The 23,700-nt window shown below is 39.1% G+C and overlaps 1 protein-coding gene across 1 annotated transcript; it reads right to left on the minus strand.

Moving 5' to 3' along the window:
- Positions 1-320: 320 nt before the first annotated feature.
- Positions 321-15,227, minus strand: LOC131932941 (uncharacterized). The gene is made up of 5 exons (XM_059289835.1): positions 14,085-15,227; positions 10,723-10,824; positions 8,076-8,245; positions 1,363-1,462; positions 321-630 (listed from the first exon to the last, which is right to left on the minus strand). The coding sequence occupies exons 1-5, from the start codon at positions 15,204-15,206 to the stop codon at positions 391-393; spliced, it is 1,734 nt and encodes a 577-aa protein (XP_059145818.1). The 5' UTR covers positions 15,207-15,227; the 3' UTR covers positions 321-390.
- Positions 15,228-23,700: the final 8,473 nt, after the last annotated feature.

Here is a 23,700-nt window from a genome sequence, read left to right on the forward strand (position 1 = left end):
TTCTCTGGGAATGTGTTGATTTCGTTAAACAAAGGCACTTCTGAGAACTTAAAGATAATCGCACTTATAGTGCATCTTGTTTCGTATTTATATGTGGTGCAATAGTTGCGTCATCCATGATCTAATCTAAAACGTTTTAACCTTTTAATTTTCATTTGCGTTTCGCCTGGTAGTAGGTGTACTTAATTCTGATCTGTTTTTTTTTTACCTTTCGAGTTATTTTAACAGATCAGAATGCATACTTATTTTACAATTTGAGTTACTTTAACAGATCAGAATTCCCACTTATTTTACAATTTGGGTTACTTTAACGGATCAGAAATCCCACTTTTTTTAACCTTTTGATTTACTTTAACAGATCAGAATTCCCACTCATTTTTACAATTTAAGTTACTTTAACAGATCAGAATTCCCACTTTTCTCCAACACCAACCTCCCCATCTCCGCAAACATCCCAAACCCAGTTTTAATGGCGTCCGGTGACGTCAGACTGCGTGGCGGCTTGGGAACGATGAAGTGAAAAGCGCGCGCCTCGCGCCAGTCGTAGTTGATGATTGGCTGAAAGTTGTCGATCTCTGTAAGATAGTCGTCCTTCCATGTTGGATGACAGATGCCCCTGTAGCAAATCACCTGTAGGAAGGGGGGGAAAATCGATATAGAGGCTGTGATCGATTAGATCAATAAAGGCAGGAGACGTGAATGTATGCAGAAGGCGAAGAAAGAAGGTTATTGATTATTCCAGCATGGTGTGAAAATTAATTTTAGGAAAAAAAATATTGTAAAGTGTTGGTGTATTAAAATGTTTAAAAAAATAACTAGTGATTTATATATACTATATTTCGTTCTTAACATACTTCAATTTATATTTAAAAATCAATATTTGAAAAAAAATCGAGTAAAATTTGGCCTATGAATAGTATTAATGGTGTGTATGATGTAGTGTATAAAATGTTATATTCTAATCTAAAGATCTCAAAATAGCTACAAGCTTTTCTTGCGAGAAATAATCTTAGTATAAGCGCCATTAATAATGTCACCTTTTGTTATGAGTATTGACTACATAATAATATAATTAGCGACAATAATTAATTAATCCAGCTGTTTTATAATTGATTGCTAATGACATAATCGATATATCGGGGTTTAAAATCTTATCGATTTTAAGACGTGTGATCTCAATTAGGACATAGGGCTCAAATCATTTAAGGTAAGGGTTCGGCTAGAGCTATACAAATATTATGTTAGACAATAAAAGTTGCCTAGGGTAGTAAATGTTATGTTTCGAAGTTAAACTGTCATTCCAAGCATAGAGGGTACGGCTAAACGCATTGGTCCACAATGGCTAGTCTGACATCTTCTCACCTGTAAATAACTGTCGACGTACACCTGGTCGGGCGCCTGCTCGTATGCACGGTACGGCATTGAGGGCGAGTTCAGAGCCCATTTATCAGCGGTTCCATACCTGTTGAGGTAAGACACCCAAATATTAGGGTAACATCAGGGTAAAAACGTCAAGTTTTAAAACCCTTTTTAAAGATTTTGCTAAAAAAGATATTTTAAATATATTTATATGGGAACATTCAGTTTAAATAGTTATAATTAAAGGTAAAATGATGATGACAAAAACATAATTATTTTTTAAATGCATGGTTGAATTTTCAATCCTAACTTCAGGATGGGTGGGTGGGTGGAATAAAAGGAGTAAACTCCTGTATGAGCGTCTTAGCAGTTAATGAACCTCATGAACCCACCAGCAAACCCACCTCATAGCCCACACGAAAACCCAACCCTTAACCCACCCCTAAATCTACCAGTTGACCCACCCTTTAACTGACCCCTATCCCCACTAGCAAACCAACCCCTAAACCCACCATTGTATCCACCCATAAACCTACCAGTTGACCCACCCCTTAAACTTCCACCCCTAAACCCACCAGATAACACACCCCTAAGTGACCCACCCCTTAACAAACCAGTTAATCCACCCCTTAATCCACCCTCTAAACCCACCAATAACCCCACCCTAAACCCACATAAAACCCCACTCTAAACCCACCTCCAAACCCAAAAGTAAACCCTCCCCTAAACCCACCAGTTAATCTACCTCTAAAGCCACCAGCTAACTCAACTCTAAATCCACTATTAAACCCACCCCCAAACCCACTAATAACCTTACACTAAAACCGCCATAAACCCACCAGTGAACCCCACACTATACCCACCAGTGAACCTAACCCTTAAACCCACCCCACAACAGTGACCACCACCCTAACCCCCCCCCCCCCCCCTAAACCCACCAGTAAACCCACCCCCACACCAGTACTAAACAAGTACCAACACATCACAGTCTACCCGCCGTATAAACAAACCGTCTCCACGCAACCGCCGGACCAAACACAACCAAACATTATTCAACGACCTAACCCCACCCCATCTCCCCTTCCCACTACCCCTCTCTAATGGTAAGCGTAGAGTAATTCAATCCGTCACGGATCAATGGCTTTCTGGTCAAAATCTAATGCCTTTACCTCAAGGTTCTCATCTGTAACTAACGTCATGATATTTGACGTGTATCCCCTCCCTCCCTCTCTCTCTTCACCGTTACACAGTAGCGCTAAAAGCCCGCCAATAAATTGACGCCACACCTCAATCTACAATAACCACTTCATTTTTTATTTTTTATTTTATTTTTTATTTTTATTAAACATCGATTTTTTTCTAACATATTTACTGAGCTCGATTCAATCAATTTGTATTATAATTTACAAAAAGCATTTTTTTTTCAATCCACCTGTTTCTGTGACCTATGCATATGAAGGGATAGTGTACTCAGCACTATGCCCAAGCTGCCTTTAATTTCCCTAACGTGAGTTAGGTACCCATCAGAGCTGGGTGGACTCAGGGAAGGTCTACTGACTTGAACCCGGTTTCGAACTCGAGACTTACGGGTTAGTAGTCTAGCTCTCTATTGCTAGTCAGAGTTTCTTTCAGGCATCTCTTCGGGAGGGCGGAGCCGTCCCGAAGAACACGTCTCCCCCCTCTCCACGAATGAAATAGAATTTATATAGAAAATAAATAGTTTTAGCAGTGTCCGCCCACCCACCCCCCCCCCCCCCGCCCAATTTTTAAAAATGTGACGTGCCGCATAGGCGACCCATCAACACCTAACTCCAGAGGCGTAGCGAGGGGGGGGGGCTGGGGGGACATATGTCTCCGGGCGCCGATCTTAGGGGGGCGCCAAATTGAAAGTTTGAGGGGGGTGCAAGTTCGAGCGGGGGGGGGGGGGGGTGCAAATAGAAAGTTTGAGGGGGTGCAAATGAAAAGTTCGAGGGGGGGGGGGGGGTTGCAAATCGAAAGTTTGTCCCCGGGCGGCGGGAAGGGTCGCTACGCCTCTGCCTAACTCTCACACTTATAGTGCCTACAATGACGTACCCGCGTACGGAATTTTTTTTGTTTTTTACTTAATTTCTTTTTTTTTTGTTTGAAAGAAAAGTAACATTTAAACGTATACTAGCCGTCCCGGCCAGGCCATGCTCTGGCTTCTGTGAAAAACCCTTCTGTTAAAGACCATTACCTGTGTGTTTAGTAATCATCATGAATCCGGCATTGCCCACCCAAACCACAACCAACCAAAACCAAAACAACAAAACGCAAACATAACGCTAACACAATTAAAAATATAAACGAAAACAAAAACCTAACAACAAACCTAACCACAACCACAAACACCAATATAAACACAAAGAAAAAACAAACAAAAAAGCAAACGAAAACAAAACCTAACAACAAACCCAACCACAACCACAAACACCAATACGAACACAAAGAAAAAAAACCGAAAAAGCAAACGAAAACAAATCAAATCCAAACGCAAAACCAACCACAAACACAAATACAAACACAAATCCAAAGAAAAAACACAATCGAAAACGAAAAAAGAAAGAACAAAAACGAACCAAATCAAAACGCAACCACTTACGCAAACCCAACCTAAACACAAAGAAAACACTAACACGAACATAAACGCAAAGTGCTCACAGTCTAGCCCGGGGTGGAATCGCCTGTTTCAGCTTAATAAACAACTATAGTACCCCAACTTATTCATAGTTTTTTTTGCACTCACTTTAACGAACGTAGGCGCTAAACCGAACACGGGAGGCCCGAGGCCCCAAATAGCACCCTGTCTGGGCGCCAGAGGACGAAACATGACATAACCGCCTTATTCAACTTAGTAAACGACTTAAGTACCAGAGGCGTATCCAGGTTTTCGTTGTAGGGGGAGCGAAAAGAGCAAAAAAAGGCGCCGAATTTTTAACCCGTTCTATATACGTGTATCTACACATTTAATTATTAATGTCAAAACAAATAAATAATTACTTTAGAATATAATGAAATTGTTTAACACTGTTCGTGTTTACAAAACGTTTTTGTCTATAATCAGAATTTAATATATCGTCATCATAAATGCTAAAGTATTAAAGCATAATGAAAGTTCTTAAAATCAGAGTTGGTATAAAACCACGCTTTTCGATATATTAGAAAAACAATCGGGATAACAGCCTACATTTGACTAATTATTGGTCTTTTAGTTCAGATCATATATTTTTAAATAACTACTGCTTCTTTGTGTTCTTTAAAGATCATTTTTTAACATAGTGATAGGTGTGGGTTAGATCACTGTATTGATCACACACCTTTTTACTGGTAATTGCAAAAACAATATTCACAGAGTTTTACGTTTAAAAAGCTAATTTTCTGGCGGCATGGTTCTTTGGTACATCATTACACGTTTTTCTAGATGTACTTAACAGATCAGTTCGGGGTGGGTTGGGGAGGGGATGGGTTCAACTTCATTCACCACTGTCCGGTCACTTTAGGTCAATTATCCAACCCAGTGTATACCTAGGTGTGACATTATTGTCGCTCTACACAATTGTGGTGGTGAGGTGTGTGTGTGTGGGGGGGGGGGGGGGGGGGGAGATAACCAACTCAGAGTGAACATAGCGTCAATTTTTAGAAGACTGTTCTAAACATACATATATATTACAGAAATATATATTACAGAAATAGATTTAAATAAGTAGCAGTGGTATTACGTCAATATTTTTTTTACAGGGGTCCATGGGGGAGGGGTGGGGTTGTAACTGTTTCATATAATTTGTAATCGTAATCACTATCGCCCAAACTGTAATAATACTACTACTTCATGGTGATGACATTGTTGACCTTGTCAAAATTTCCCCACCACTTCGCAGTTTGCTCATAAGTAAATTTAAATAGAGGTGCCACATAAGTTGTATTTGTTTCTGTATTGTAATTTTTTTTTTAATTAATCACACGATTCAAACTGTGTATATAAAGTAATTATGTGTGAAGCTTTATGTATGACATTTTCTAATTCAATTATACGTAAGAAAATACATTATACAAGTGCCTTAAACTTAACACCCCTCTTGCCAAGTTTTACTACCCGTAGAGGTTTTTTAAACATTGCAATGCATCGTAATGGCTATTTTTAGAATCGCAAACGGATGCAGCTGTTAATACGTGTTGTAAACGTAGACACTACTAGACTAGTACAATAATGCTTAATTGCTGCATGAAAAGAAATCTTGTGATTTACATAGATGTGCCGACCAAAAATATTTTTTAACAAGTATCATTGGTTAAAACTTTAAGTTTAAAAAGTTTCCAAAAAGGCGCCAATTTGCTGAAAATGGCCAGAGGGGGAGCGGCCGCTCCCCCTGCTCCCCCCCTGCGTACGCTACTGTTAAGTACATAACTTATTCATAGTCTTTTGAACTCACGCGAATGTAGGTACCATAGCGTACACGGGAAGGCCCGGGGCGCCAAAAAAGCACCCTGTCGGGGTGCCGGAGGAAGCCCGGATTTGATTCACTTAAAGACTATAGTAACCTTTTTTTATCCATAGTCTATCGCACTGTTTAAAACAAAATTATGCAGCATAGCGCTCACATGATAGCCCAGGGTGCCAAATCGAACCGTGCAGGGGCGCCGGCGGACGCGCCTATTTCAATTTAGTGAACAAAATTATAATACTCCAAGCTTATCCGTAAATGGAAAGAAATAAACATATTGGATTTGTAGGACCTGGCTTATTAAATGTTATTGATTTTAAAAAATAATTATTGAACAGTATGTTCAGTGTATAGAATAAATAAAAGGCAGTATTAAAAATACCAACGACATTGCACTTAATCAATCCCCGCTAATTACGTAATTATTTTTTTTTCGTAACATCAAAACAAAGTAATAAAACGTAAATTCTTTCTCCCCCCGATTTAATAATTTTTAAAGGGAAGTAACTGTGCAGTCAATACATTTCAGACACAATTTTAGAAATTTTATAAACGTTGATACACTTTTTAAAAAAAATTATGTAATGTTCATAATTGAAAAGTATTATTCTAAGTATATAAAATGAAAATTGTTTTTAAAGACTTTCAATGGTACATAAATGTAGACTATGAGCACGATAATAATCTAACACTTAAATCCATCGAAGTTTCCACGACAAACAAATTAATTTTTACATACAGAATTGAGATTTATATATTAGATTATAGTTGCTAATAAATTTCACTCTCTTTGAAATGAAAGTTGTTTTTTTTTTTGTTTTTTTTTTACAAGAACTACCTAGATACATGAAATTATTAATAATTTTCAATCGTTTTGTTTTAGACAAAAATGTTAGTAATAATTGGGTATGAAATATACCATTGTCCGATAGATATTACAACAATGAGGGGAGTTTTTTTTTTTTTTAAATGGGGTTGTATTATAATAAGATTACTAGAAATTAACTTAATACAAATATAAATTGCTAATATCAACTCTACACCAAAGTTCCCTTTACGCATCTTTTCTATGGGGCGGGGGGTCAACGACTCCTTCCCCCACCCCACCCAAGAAGGTCTACCGCCCCTTCTCTCCCAAATGAAATAGAATTTATATAGAAAATTATACTTGTACCAGTGTCCCCCATTCCCCCCCCCCCCTCGCGAAAAATTCAAGTGCCCCCCCCTTGTAGAAAAACGTCAGAAAGAAACACTGCCTTACACCTAACCCAAACCCTACCCCATATCAGAGGCGTAGCGACCCTTCCCGGCGCCCGGGGACAAACTTTTCGATTTGCACCCCCCTCCCCCTCAAGATTTCGATTTGCACCCCCCCCCCCTCAAACTTTCGATTTCCACCCCCCCTCAACCTTCCAATTTATTTTTCCAACCCATTTTGGCGCCCCCTAAGGTCGGCGCCCGGGGACATATGCCCCCCCCCCGCCCCCACCCCCACCACCCCCCCCCCCCTCGCTACGCTACTGCCCCATATCCTACCATAGCCCTAACCCTCATCTGTAACCATGCACTAAACCTGATATTACCTTACCACTAACAACCAAACACACCTTTATTCTAATGTACCTATTATCTGACATGGGTTATCCCCCAGAGGATTTTTGTTGATGCTAATGTCCAATAATAGACTCTTCCAAAAATAGGTGCGTCCGGTTGTTAGTAGTATTGTAATCTCTAGTTTAGTTGCATGGTTGGAAATTATGGTTAGGATTAAGTTAGGGATTATTAAGGAATAGGGTTGGGGTTAGGGATAGGGTTAGCATTGTCATTAATAAGACACATGTGAATATTTTAGCTAACTACAACCAACCTAACACCCCTATTTGAGAAGATTCTATTATTTCTTCTTTATCGGATAGTAGTATAAAAAAAAACACACCAACTAAAAATCCCCCCTAAAAATTGTTTAAACGTACCCAAAAGTCGTGAATATTTTAGTTAACTACCACCAACCTAACACCCCTATTTAAGAAGATTCTATTATTTCTTCTTTATCGGATAGTGATAGAATCTAGAAGAAATCCACCCTACGAAAAATCCCCCAAAAATGGGTTAAACGTACCCGAAAGTCGTGAATATTTTAGTTAACTACCACTAATCTAACACCCCTTTTTTAAGAAGATTTTTTTCCTTTATCAGATAGTGGTGTAAAAAAATACACACCCTACAAAAATCCCCCCAAAAATGGTGTAAACGTACCCAAAAGTCGTGCTGAAGTGTTTCAACCAATCAGCGTTGGGCTTTGCCAGGACGACACCCATGTTGAAAAACTCTGGCCACTCCCCCCGTCTGGCCCAGTCCTTGCAGACGACAGCCGGGTAGCGTCGTATGCTATTGGGTATCTCGTTGACCCAGATTATGTCCTGGTCCTTGAGGTAGAAACAGGACATTTAGCACGTGGAAGGTTAATGGTGGTGTAGATATTATGTGACATATAAATATGACATTGTTAGCTAACCCTTCCGGGTCTACTGAAGACAATACAACATTCTTAATGGATTTCAAGGATGTCTATTGTATAACACTTATATGACCTCTCATCCTCCCCCCCCCCCTCCATACACAAAACACGTGTTTTATAACATTTCAATAGACCAATAGGACATATATTGTATAACATTTGTAGAGCTTCCTTCCCTCCTATATACACATCCTTTATTTAATATTTCAACAAAACACAAAGACATATATTGTATAACATTTGTAGACCCCCCCCCCCCCCCTTCTCTTCCAACAATACACATCATTTATTTAACATTTCAACAAACCACAAGGAAATATAGTGTATAACATTTGTACAACCCCACTCCTAAATACACATCCTTTATTTAACATTTGAACAAAACACAAGGACGAGTATTTTATAACATTTGTAGAAAACACCCCCCCCCTTCTTCCTACAATACACATCCTTTATTTAACATCTCAACGAAACACAAGGAAATGTATTGTATAACATTTGTAGAACCAACCCCCCCCCCCCCCCCGACCCACCCACACACATCCTTTAATATTTAAACAAACCACAAGGACATAACATTGTAAGACATTTGTAGCATTCCCCCCCCCCCTGACATACACACACACACACAATCACACACGCAAACACAAACCTTTGAACATTTCAATAGACCACTAAAATATCTGAATATTGTCCAGATAAGACCTGCCACTGATGCAAAAATTTTACGGACGAGAACTTAACCCCCGCCACCTTTTTTTATCAACTCTATTATAATGCACGTACGAAACCTTGACCTATTTCTCAAGTCTAGACATGTGAATATTTAAACACATGCCATTAAAACAACTCCTTATCAGCTTATATGGTTGGAGTTATAAAGTACAAGTTTCATATCCTCTTTTTTATAAACTTTTTTTTGCGGAAGGGGGGGGGGGGTATTTGTTTACTTTTTTGGCGGGGCTTATCTCGACAAGATCCGAACATTTATTGTAAATATGTTTACAGCAACTCACTCCACCACCACACCACCACACCCACACACATACACACACACACACACACCTCAATCCAAGTACAACGAACGATGTATCCCACACTACAATGAACGTGAATATAAAAGCATGCCATGGGAATCAAAACATTTCAGAAAAGAATCGTTGGTCTCACCTACATAAAAAAAGAAATATTCTCCAAACCTTAGAGTGAGTTAAAGTGTTTTTTTTAAAACCCCACCCCCTTAGTCTTTTGACAGTGTTTTTTTTTCGGGAAGGGGGGGGGGGCACAGGTAAAAGTATAGTATATATTTTCTATATAATTTTCATTTATGTCGGGGGGGGGGCGGTAGACTTTCTTCGGGGAGGTAACTTTGTAACTCTAATCCAACTTTTCCAGGTGACACAAATTTCGCAATAATATGAATAAAAAAAACAATGTCAGTATTATTTAATATAGCCGTATACTATACTATATAACTTGGAATTAAACCCTCAACCCCTGAGGATCCTTCCGAAGCTCCACCTCTCGACCACCCGGTGCAGTTAGTTTTACTATAAGAATAAATCTAATCAGGAAATTTGAGCTAATTGCGCAGCTATTAAATCCATTGCATTTCTCATTTTCGCCGGCCAGTATAGGGGCTGGGGGGGGGGGCGGGGCGGGGGGGAGAGAAGCTTCTTCCGAGTAGTCATTTAAGAGGGTAGGCTCCGGGAAGAAAAATGTTCAGTACTTGTTAAGAAACAATTATTTCTCTATAACTTTTTACATCCGGTACATCCGCACACGTGTTTCCATTAAAAACTGGTAGGAAAATCTTGATAACTATGACAACAGCGGCCGTCTTGAAAAAAAATATCCTCTTCGTAGGATTTCCACCATTTATGAAATATTATATTTTAAGCCCAATAAACAATGCATTCAAAATCTTCTACCATATTTTGGGGTACTCAGCAAAAAAAATTAAAAAGCATATCTTCAAACAGATTTATTATGAATTTTCAAATTTTGGGTCTATTAAAAACACAAAATTTAGTGGAATTTTGGGGTTTAAAATGTATTTTTTTAACAGACCCACAATTTAAAAAATCAATATAAATTAATTTGTATATCTGCACTTAAAATTCCCAAAAAATAAAATACAAATGGTGTGCGCAGAAGGAATGTCAAAACCATTGCGACGCATTTACAAGGCACGTGCTACCGCCACCCGCGCGCAGCGCATCGCTGGCGCTCTGCTAGTTAATAGATAACTACATATGTAATTGGAAAATAAGTCCTCAAGGAAGGATATAATAAATACCAAAAGAAGGGAAAAGTAGTTCCATATGTAATGAAATGAAAACTGCAAACACAAAAAAAAGAAAACTAGATGTAAAAGAAATATACCTGATAGGCTCCCCCTTGTTGGAGGAGAGAAGCCAGACTAAGTTCTCCGTCGAAAGTTCCAGGGAGACTTGAATTTTTGTAAAACTTTCCTTTCTCGTCAACCTGAAAATATTTGAATTTTTGTAAAACTTTCCTTTCTCGTCAACCTAAAAATATTTGAATTTTTGTAACATTTTTCCTTTCTCTTCTATCTAAACTTTTTTTTTACAATTTTTGTAAAACTTTCCTTTCTCGTCAATATGAAAATAATTTTACAATTTTTGTAAACGTTTCAATCTAGTCATCCTGAAAATATTTGAGCTTTTGTTATACTTTCCTTTCTCGTCAGGGGTCGTCCATAAATGACATCAGACTCGTAGGTGGGTTTGGGTGGGGGTTCGTAATGATGAGGGGAAAGAGGGGGGCGTTCAATTGAATTGACGTCACACTTTTGCATTATAAAAAAAGCAATGCTAGAAAACGAAAGTTTTTAGCCGTTATTTCGCGTTTAGAAAACTTAATAAAATGTAAGAAATTGATTAAAATAACTCTAAGTCGATAGGTTCAGACAAGGTTTTGGAAAAATATTGTACTTTAAGAAAATTTCAACTGCAATTTTGAGGGCGATTGTAGGCTGAGATGTGACGTCATTTTAGGGCGGGTTCTGGCTTTTTGTGACGATGTGTTATGGAAGGGAGGGGGGGGGGGGGGGGGGGGGGGTAAAAATCGTCAAAAAAATGTGACGTCATTTATGGATGACATCCCAACAAGAGAATAAGAGTTGAATTTCTATAAAACTTCCCTTTCTTGTTAAACGTCGACACCCACATTAACGACGCCACTGAAACCCACATTAATGTCACCGACATTCACGACGCCAACAACACTAACATTAACGAAGACATTAACGACGCCTCTCACAGTACATTAAAAGGTGTCGATGTGCCACTATCCCACTATACATTATATATATATATATATATATATATATATATATATATATATATATATATATATATATATATACACGTTATGTAAGCGTTGTGAAGAATCCGCCCCATTATTAACCTCCCCCTTTCAAACGACGCCACTGTTTTCACTTTTACTCCGATTCACACAAAAATGTCCATTTATATTGAACTAACATCTTATCCTCATAGTCCTTGAACCTTATACGTGTTATCAATTTTAAAAGAATTTTTTTCCCTATCGACTTGAATGTTTATCCTGCATTGGTTTAAGTGGTGACAGCTTTCATATGTACGCTGGGGTATTTCGTCCCTGTCTACCCACGGTACATGGGAGAAGAGAAATGCACACATGCTTTTCAGTGGTGTCAAAATTGGTGTCAAAGTTGGTGTTAAGATCGGTGTCAAGATTGTGTTTAGACGCTACTTGAATATTTGTTATCAAATACCTCAAAAAAAAAATCAAAGTTACTTCCGGTGTAGTTGGGGTTTTTACGATAGAGATTCCTGTGAATAGTTTCGCGATTGTATTAAAGTAAATATAGTCATAAAACTTGACTTTGATTTTTGACTGACTTTATTTGAGATTGAATGTATTTAAAGTTTTCGTATTATCGGTAATTAAACACAATTTTTGAAACGGGCAAAAGCAAAATTGGTTTGTTTCATTTTATGACACAGAATGTAAAAAAATGTGGCTGAACTGGGTCACGCCGTTTAAAAAATGTAACTTTGTTTTTAAAAAAAGGACCGGCAAAGTTTTGAGTACATTTTACCGTGAGCTTTTTATGAAATGGGGTTTCAAAATATCGATCAGATAGTTCCTGTACAGCCATTTTAGATGGAAGAATTTAATATTTTATTTGTATTGTTTTTCTAAAAAAATATTGTAACAATAATGCTAGCCAATATGTATCAAAAACATTCGTAATCATCTTATATAATCTTAGTTTATATTCATAATATTTGCAAGAAACTGCTGTGATCAATGTATGATATATGAGTGACAACAAATAAATGTCAAATGTAGTTGTATAAGTGGGTGTGAGGGGGTGTGGATGTGTGGCTGTGTGTGGGATCTTACTGCAGCTTAAGTTTTTTTAAATACTTTAAAATATTAAAAAAAACAACAATTAAATGTCATCAATGAAAAAATATGAAGAGCAAACAAATTGTTTGAGTATAATGAATGTACAGACAAAGATCACACATGCATTCATACTCACATATAGACACATAGGCCTACATACATTCACAAATACCTTTACAAATACATACCCAAATGCATACGCACACACCACTATATGTACTCAAACCCCCGACACACACACACATGTACTTAAACCCCCGACACACACACACACATATGTACTCAAACCCCTGACACACACAAGCACATGTACTTAAACCCCCGACGCACACACACACACATGTACTTAAACCCCCGACACACACACACACATGTACTCAAACCCCCAACACACACACGCACTCAAACCCCGGCACACACACCCACACATATTCTCAAACCCCCGCATCACACACATGTACCCAAACCTCCGCCACACACACACATGTACCCAAACCCCCGCCACACACACACACATGTACTTAAACCCCCGACACACACACATGTACTCAAACCCCCGCCACACACACACACATGTACTCAAACCCCCGCCACACACACACATGTACTCAAACCCCAATCACACACACATGTACTCAAACCCCCGCCACACACACACATGTACTCAAACCCCCGCCACACACACACACACATGTACTTAAACCCCCGCCACACACACACATGTACTCAAACCCTCGCCACACACACACACACATGTACTCAAACCCCAATCACACACACATGTACTCAAACCCCCGCCACACACACACACATGTACTCAAACCCCCACCACACACACACATGTACTCAAACCCCCGCCACACACACACACACACATGTACTCAAACCCCCGCCACACACACACACATGTACTCAAACCCCCGTCACACACACATGTACTTAAACCCCCACCACACACACACACACATGTACTCAAACCCCCGACACACACACACATGTACTCAAACCCCCGCCTCACACACACACACATGTACTCAAACTAACGCAACACACACACACACATGTACTCAAACCCCCACCACACACACATGTACTCAAACCCCCACCATACACACATGTACTCAAACACCGGCCACACACACACACATGTACTCAAACCCACGACACACACACACACACACCACTATATTTACTCAAACCCCCACCACACACACACACACACATGTACTCAAACCCCCGCCACACACACATCTACTCAAACCCCCACCACTCACACATGTACTCAACCCCCCACCACACACACTCGCCACACACCAGCAACTCACCTTCACAAACGTGACGTTCTCCCCTCTCAACCTGCCCCACCACTCCCCTCTCGGCTCCGACTGGCTGTAGACGATCACGGATTCGAACCCGGCCACGTACAGCGCTGACACCACGCTCAGGTAATTCAAGAACTGGAACTCCTCGCTCGACCACATCCCTCCCGGTTTCGCCCAGACGATATGTGACGTCATGGGAATCAAACCGTCATCCTCGCTGCCTTGCGTCACCTGCAACGGTTCCCGGCGGCCGTAGAACAGCCATCGGGAAAGTTCGGAGAATTTCGTCGTCCCGTTCCAAATGTCACGTGGGTAAACGTGCTCGGAAACGACAACACAGGGGTTTGTGGGTAAGGATGCGGACGCCAGCGAATCATATTCTATCGTTGAATAGCAGCTATTTTTAGATTTCAATACTCTTTCTCTTATAGAAGGGATGGCGTCTTCGGGAAAACCCGATCTGCTGTATATTAATCCTTGCGTGACGTCACGAGTTTCACTACTCAAAGTATTGTAACTCGACAACTCGGATGCGAAGAGTTCAATAGGGAAGCGGGATAATACAGTTCTTTCTCCTATGTACACACCACCGTTGGACGCAAGTTGGGAAAGTGCGTAATCCAAAACATCATTGGTCCCACACCTAAGCTTAGACTTCGCCTGAACAAGCTGAAAATTTCGCACCGAGTGCCTCAGCTCCAGAAACCACGTATGGTACACATTTTCATCGGTGAAAGGCAGGACGTTGTAATGAAACACGACTGACGACGGTTTCAAAATGCGAACAACGCTCAGAAGCCCAAGGTAATCCTCGAAACGGAAAATTTTCTCGCCGCACCAAAAATAGTGCGCGGCCTGGTGCGCAACTTTTCCGACGGGCCCGCCCTGTTCAACATCCGGCCAAGGGCTGTGTGAGTAAAGATCTTTGACATACCTCACCCTGAAGTCCTCGTTGGCCTGAGATATCAAATCAGGTTGAGATACCGGAATTTGCGTCAAACTGTAGACCAAGAATAACAAAATGGCGCCCCATACGAAGCAAAGAGTCAGCAAATATTTCTCCTTGTGGTTGTAAATCTTCCTTAAATGCATTTCTTCCGATATTTTCTCCAATGACTTTGACATTTTATCTTTATTTTAGTCTGGTCTGTTTAAAATATCCAGTGCGTTGTTATTTATAAATTCATTTATTACAATCCTTTCTTTAGAATGACTCTTCCTATAGAACAAAAATCCTCTTTTTGATGTTAATGAAATATCTGCAAAACAGAAAACAAGAAATAAATGTCCAAGATATATATATAAATATATACATAAATATATATATATAATTATAATTATAAACACATAATATGTATATAACTAGGTCTATTTTTGCAACCTTTAGAATAAGGAAAAAAAAAAGAAATGCGCGCAATATTTTGCCCCCATAAAAATCACAGGATAGCTTTGTAGATTTGTTTCTTGCTTCGTACCTGTCTATAGGTCTATTCCAGCAGACCCGCCCAGGTCTCAGGTTCTGATTGACAGGCGAGTCAAATCAGACTTTACCTTAGCACACCGATCAATGATTGAATAGTCTGGTGCTGGTACGTGTTCACGTTATGGCCGGGGTAAACGTTACAGGTAGATCGTTTGTATAACGAAAATAGGGCGTTTTACAGTGGGGTCGCTAGGTCGGGTGTACCCGGTGCGGTACCCACACCCCGAAAAAATACTCTTCTCATATAATACTTCACCTTTTTTTTAAGTGGAGTGTTTATTTAAAATTTAAAAAAAAAATTCAACGAGGCAATATTTTATTTCAACTTCTTCTTTTACTTCAACTTCCTTTTCGTCGTTGACAAATTTTTTCCCACCCTACATGTCCACCAGTGCTTAACTTTTCCCATCACACCCCCACCCCCACCAAGACCCGCACCCCCACCTCCCATCCCTCATCCATACACATACGCACTTGACTTTCGCTACCCGCTCTACGGCACCCGCTCTACTCTCTTCATCTCAAGTAGCACGTCTCTCTACTTCCTGTTTGTCTTGACGTCACATCCGATCAAAGATGTCGGTTCCCCAGACTTGGTGCCCTAAACCCGAACCCGGAAACCCTGGCAAAAACCGGAGCCTGAACTTATCCCTGACTTAATTTTAATTTTAAACGTAACAGCGATGTTAGAAAATGTAGAAGACAAAAAAAAACACAATGAACATCATATGAAACTACTAAGATTCTGTTTATAAAATAATTCTATGACTTAAGCTGGGTTCACACGTCTTAACAGGTTTAAGAAGAGGCGTAGGGAAGTAGGGTACATATGTCCCCGGACGCCGACCCTAGGGGCGCCAAAATGAGCTGAAAAAAAATGTAAGCTCATTTTAGCTGCAGTTTTGAATTATAAACACAAAATATATTGGGGGGAGGCCAAATTGAAAGTTCGTCTCCGGACGCTACGCCTCTGGATTTAAGTATATTTCACCTTTAGTATCTGACAGATGAGGCAGATAAAGTAGAGTGTGTGTGTTTCATGGCCCCAGCTTATGAAGGGATGGCGTGGTTAATACTATGCACAGCCTTTTTTTTTGCTTTCTCTTACGTGATCCGGGAACCCATTAGAGCTGGGTGAACTCTAGGACGTCCTAGTTACTCGTGCCCTTGACGCCCAATTTGACCTAGCAGACAGCCAACTTTTTTCCCCCTCTCCCTAACCCCACCCCCACCCCACCACACACACACACACGCACATAACATTTAAGACTAATTCACCTACCGCAAGATGAATCAATTTTTTTTAAACACATAGTAACTTTTTGAACTCGTATCAAAAAACACCAAACATAAAGAAACCTTTACAAAACAGTCAGATGGCCGTCGAAGTTCTATTGAGAGACATTCTTGTTAGTTCAATTCAAACGGTTTCTTTTAACACCAATCCTGACGGGTAATAGTAGGTGAAATAAAAAAAAAACCTCAAGCTTCGAATAAATAAGTCAATCACCAGTTTAAAACTGAATTATAAAAAATTAAAATGTCGCGCTTGTAAAATTGTGCACGGATGTAATGTATTTGGCAATGCGGTGCGTTTTTTTGGGACACAAGGTTCGCGAATAAAGAGAAGAAACAAAAAACCTTTCGCAACATATCCTCGATGTGAAATAATTGCCTTTTTGGGGGCTGTCATACGATCACTTTCAATAGCACTGCACCCTGAATTACATTGCCCTCGTTTGTGTTTGTGAAAAGAAATTATAAAAAGCTGCATTCTATTAATTTAATGGATTTTTTTATACTTCTTTGGTGCAGGGTATACGTTGGGTAACCTCTCGCGTAGTATTCGGTAGTTCTTTCAACGGGTCAATGGTCTTTTTTTTTTAAACGTCGAGTTAGCGGTGCATATATTAAAATTTTTTATTTCATTTTTCAAGGGGAAATGCTTAAAAAATAAAATATGTAATGTAACCTCTTGTCGGTGGCACGACTAGCTTAAATTTTTTGGCTTACAAATGATGTGTGACGAAACTTGTTCATTAATTCAATAGCGGGGGTTGTAGAGTAGAAAATATCGTTCTCTCACACCTAAAAATTCAAAGTCTTGTTAGCCAAGAATTTCCAAGCTAAAATAATTGTTGTGAACGAAATACTTATTAATAAAAACACATTTTTAAAAAAAGGTGGGTATGTGTTTGTGGGGCTCGCTTCAAGTTTATAAAACATTTAAAGTACATGGCATGCAACAATACGCTTGAAAAGTTGGCTCCGAATAGTTCCAAATAGTTGTTGCCAGTAAGCTTATTTTACAATCAAATTTGAATATTTCATAAAAACTTTTGTGAAATCAGTACACAATACTTCCGGTTTTGTTAAGTCTAGAAATATTCAAACAAATAATTACTAGTAATATAATAGTAATTTAGCTAACACTTTTATTTTCAATTTGGATTAGTAGAGTCAGTGTGTTGTGGTTGATATGGGATGTTGTATCATTTAAGTAAACTACTAGGCTATACCCCATTGACCGACATTGTGTATTTTATCATATAAAACAGTTGTTGTGATTTTCATTGTTTTAATTTTCCTGGCCACTCCTGTTGACTTAATAGTACAGGTTAAGGGAGTTTTTTTTTGTTGTTTTTTTTTTAAATATTTGAATTGATAAAGTAATTTTAAACGGCTTTTCAACGGCGTATATTCTTTACAAAAATATATAAATACATGTAAGAGATAGTTTACAAAAGGCTTTAATTTTTAAAAATGTAAAAATTATTTATTGCTTGTCATACTTTTAAAAGAATTTTTAAATAAATTAAGTGTGATTACATAGACTGTTTGAGACTAGTTTACATATTTTACTAATAATAGAATCAATTTAAATACTTGTAAGCCTAACTAAGCTTTGGACAACTTGTTATGAATTTATTTTAAATTAGTAGAAACTAACAGCACGCTTCTTTGAAAAAATCATAATGAAATATAAACAGGATTGTGTTTAGCTAGGGTAAAAGGGCTGGGGACAGAGGCGTAGCGAGGGGGCGGGGGTGCGGACCGCACCGGGTGACACCAAGGCAAAAAAAAGCAAAATATATAGAGAAAAACTTGAGGGGGGGGGGTGCAAATCGAAAGTTTGAAAGTTTGTTTCCAGGAAGGGTCGCTACGCCTCTGGGGAGGGGGGGGGGTTGACACCATTAAGAGCCGCACCGGGTGAAACCCGACCTCGCTACGCCACTGGCTGGGGAACCGACACTTTTGACTCGACGTCACAAGTTTAGCAGAAAGCGAAACTTGCTATTAGTGTTACTTTTAGGCCTTTTTCCACCAAGGGGTGGGAGGGAGGATGGCGGCACTTGAAAATTTCTGGAGTGGGGGGCGGACTAAAGTTTCCGGGCGGGGGGGGGGGGGGGTGGGTCGAATATTGGTAAACGTAAACATTTTCATAAAAATTATACTTCGTTCGGGGAAAGGCGGTAGACGTTCTTCGCACCCCCCCCCCCCCCCTGACACACATCTGAAGAGCAATGTTCCCTCTAAGGGGGAAAAGCTAATGTGCAAAAATTTTTTTCTGTGCGCGCTGTTCTAAAAGTCTTATGCAAGGATATATTTATTTTACAAAATCACAAAACTACTGCGCGGCCGCGTAACCACGCAGCTTAGAGGGAACATTGCTGAAGAGATGCCTGAAAGACTCTGCTTGCTACTTGTAACGACGTACCCAGGGTGCGGTAGAGCGGGAAGACGGGTGTCACGTGTGAGAGGGGAGGGTGTGGCTGGTGGTGTGTTGGGAATAGCTAGAACCCTGGAATAAATGTAGGGCTAAAGTAAACATACACGGGACGGAGTGGCCTACCCGTAGAGAGCTGGACTGCTATCCCGCAGAGGCGTAGCGACCCTTCCCGGCGCCCGGGGACATACTTCCAATTTGGCGCCCCCTCGAGAGCAAATTTTCGATTTGCACCCCCCCCCCCCCTCGAACTTTTCATTTGCACCCCCCCCCTCAAACTTTCGATTTACACCCCCCCTCGAACTTTTCATTTGCACCCCCCCTCAAACTTTCAATTTGGCGCCCCCCCTAAGGTCGGCGCCCGGGGAAATATGTCCCCCCCCCGCCCCCCCCCCTCGCTACGCTACTGCCCGTAAGTCTAGAGTTTGAATCCGGGTTCAAGTCAGTAGACCGTCTCTGAGTCCACCCAACTCTAATGGGTACCTAACTCACGTTAGGGAAAGTAAAGGCGGCTGGGCATAGTGCTGACCACACTATCTCTTCATATGTCGAGGTCACAGAAACAAGTGAACTCCACAACACCGCTAGGTTTGAAAAGGGAACTTTACTTTAAAGTAAACATACACGACTACATAATACAAGTCATTCTTCGACAGAACGTTTCGATAAATTATAACGTGTGATTACTCACTAAATTATATTAGGTTTGTTTCTGTATATGTTTACAATTTTGAGAACATTTTCATAGACAAAATTAGAATCAAATATGATATTGATAATCTTTTTTTTTTTAAATATTAATAAACATGAAGCGTATATTAAGCTTTTTTCGTTATTCGCACATTGAATTTATTTTTATTCGCCAATAAAAGAAAGCCTTTCCCAATGCTCTTTTTTTTAAATATTATATTTTATCGCAATCGAAACACTCTTTCCAAAAATTGATTTTTTCGATCAAGCGGTTCAGGTTAAACATAGCGTCGATGCCCTAAATATAACTCAAATATTTAGAAAGCTACTTTGTAACTCTGTATCAAAAGGAGGGCGATCCCATAACGTGGGGATCGATGGAAACCCATTTTATAACACTAAAATAAAAAAGACCAAAGTATATTGGGCGAATGGCAAAAATCTAAAATTAGAATTGAATAAAAATAAAAGATACTTTTATTATTTTTCGCACAATTCATTTCTTAAAAAAAAAAATTTTTATCGAGTTTTTCAAATTGATTTTAACATTTTTCATTTTTTTAACGTAGGCACAATACGGAGAACTGATGTTGTGTTGATCTATGTGTACTCTCCTCTTTTATAGGTATGAATATTTTCTAGTTTTTTTCCGTTTTTTTTTACTGAACAATGCATTTATATACATTTGCTTAAATATCTGAAAATTCACAATCATCGTAATTGAATATAATTGTTGCTTTTTAAAATAGGGATAATTTGAAAATGAACAATTGAAACGCAAACGATTTGATAAAATATAATGTGTAGTCTATATGAAATAGGGTTTGGCCGTTTCCTTTGGTTCGGCTTTGTCGCTCTAGGTCGTCCCTGAGTCCACCCAGCTATGATGGGCACTTGACTCACAATAACGCAAATATTAACGCAACAATAATGTCTGTCGGCAGACTAAAAATAGATTTTCAAAGCGGAAACTTCAGAATTGCTGCATTGAAAATCCGTTTTATTAAAATCAAAAAATTTTTTTGGAAATTTACAAATTCCTTAATACCCACTCTTTGACTATAAAACAGAATGTTATTTGGCATACCTATTCGACTATTTAAAGGAGAGTTATTGCCTCTCTCCCAACGCGAGTATTTAAAGGTGTTTAGAGTCCTCTTTTCAACTTTTTGAAGTAATGTTGATTCGACTATATTACAAGAAAATGGGGTCCACTATTCGACTATTTCTATTAGGTTTTACCCTCTCCATGTAAAAGCTATTTAAGCGTACTCCCATTCTGCAAGTAAGGCGCCTTTTAGATCACCTTAAACTATCTAAAGAAGACTTATAAGTTATGGAAATATGGAAGCAATGTCAATGTTTGCTTATCTTTCATAATATACTTCATTTTGTGTTTGTTTTGTTTGTTTTTTCGTATTTTTTTAACTGTTTCTTTTTTTGTTTTTGTTTTTACGCAAAAGCTTGTGGTTTAGACTGTAGAGCACTCAGCATAGTAGTAGATCTATTTTGCAATTTTTTGATCGGATTTTGGATCCCATAATTCGCCCGGGCCATTACCCCCCTCCCCCCTGCATTAAGGTGTTAGGCGGCATGATGGTTCCACAACTTATTATCTCCTCAGTAATAAGTTGAGTATGTTTTCATCATGGTACGACATCATCGTTAACTGAACCCACACACCGCGGCTAAAAATGTCCAATTCTCTCACACACCATGCAATAAGGAGAGGCCGAGAATCGATAAATCTTTACACGTGAGTGTTACAGATCTAGAGCTCATGCGAGCTGAGTTAGATTATCAATACTTTCATCAGCTTTTGTTTATACTTGTTCAATAGCTTTTGTGAACAGCGGGGGTTAAAAATGTATGGGGATCGTGCATGTAAATACGTTTCTATATCACAGTAGACTTTTTAATGGTGAAATATAGAACAATGTATGGGGATCGTGCATGTAAATACGTTTCTATTTCACAGTGGATTTTTTAATGGTGAAATAGTCTATAGAACAATTTTAAGCCAAGGGTCCAATATACAAAATGATTCTTTTTAAAACCTCACTTCTCGAAGAAAGTACTGACATTGTATCGAAAATAAGTATTGTAACCAGCCCCCCACCCCCACCCCACCGTCGTCGTCAACCAACCCCCCCCCCCCCTCTTCAAACATGGAAATTTTAAGTGTGATCCCCTTCCTAGAAAAAATATCAGGAAGGAAATCATGGTGACAGTGATGAGAGGGGGGGGATGGGGGGGGGGTTATCCGGTTCTGTACTGACGTACCACTTTCAATTTAACATCACAACACTTGTATGTGACATCAAACAAAAACTTTGAACTTGTCAACACAGAATTTGTAATGGCAGTTCCCTATAGCAAAACTTTATTTTTTCTTTTTATAAAATAGGTTTGCTAGTCTTAAGCTAGTCATCTTTCTTCATCCTGACTTGGGACAAACATCAGCCTTATAGAGTCTTCTGGTGGAGATTCCTCGTACACAAAGGAGACTAACTTGACTTAATACTCTTTACTCCATGTGGAACTTGGCGCCTCATCCATTACCTTCCATTGTGTCCGGTCAGATAGTGTTGATGTTGTTGTCTGCAAGACACCCCTGCTGTCTGTAATTCTTCAACAAGACTCCGCCTCAAGGTCTATCTTGGGCACCTTCTTTTTTGCTTTCCCTGAATGTTTTACTTCAGTGCTTGTCGTGTCACATTAGAGTGAGCCGTTCGCAGCGTGTGTCCCACCCAGCGCCACTTCCTCCTTCTTATCTGTATAGTCATGGGCTCCTGCTTTTTCCTTCTTCACAGTTCTATATCAGGCCCTTTGTCTCGCAACTTCAATTTCAAAATCTCTCAGGGACTTTAGTTATTGAAGGTCTAGATCTTTTCTGTGCGGGTCAAGTTTTCTATATCTATAAAATTGTTACCTTTCCATTATATGAGTGATGAAGACAGTGTTTTGTTTTTCTTACTCTTTTTCTTTGCAGGGTGGGGGGCACTTGATATTTTCGGAGGGGGGGGGGGGGCTACTTTTTTTTTCGGGGGGGGGGGGACGGGACGGACACTGGTAAAATTATATATTTTTATATTTTCTAAATAAATTCTATCTTTTTTTCGGGTGGATGGGGGGAGGGGGCGTAAGACTATCTTCCCCCCTCCGAAGAGATACCTGGAAGAAACTCTGGGTGAAGGGAACAGAAATAGATTTCAAGGAATCTACGTGCACTCCCTAATAATCAAAATACTACGTACATTTTGTTTTCATGTAATTAAACAAAAGTAAACAAGAGTTGATGTTTATTACGAGGAAAGACATAAAAAACGATATAAAAAAACTTCTCTATTTTTAAAACATTTCCTTCATACAATCCTCCTTAACATATTATGGATTAAATGTTTAATTTCTAAATAACCTACACCTTTTCCAAAATTAATCAGTATTTGTATTTTAAGCGTTGCATATATTATATAAATAGTAAGTTTTGTAAGAACTATTTGTATGAACATGATAATCTAAAGTGAATTCGTGTGCATGGAGAGTAAAAGGGAGATATACGCACTAAATATATTAAAAAAAAGTTTTTTTTTAATTTATTGATATAGTTAAACAATTATTTTTAATGCAGTTTTTAAACTAAATTTTTTGAATATTTTAGAGGGTTCTGTTGCTTAATATGATTTTAAAAACTTTAAAAATATAAAATCTTAATGAAT

The sequence above is a fragment of the Physella acuta genome, unplaced genomic scaffold (assembly GCF_028476545.2).
Source record: "Physella acuta isolate Inbredline_101_S28 unplaced genomic scaffold, ASM2847654v3 ptg002327l, whole genome shotgun sequence".
NCBI lineage: Eukaryota > Metazoa > Mollusca > Gastropoda > Physidae > Physella > Physella acuta.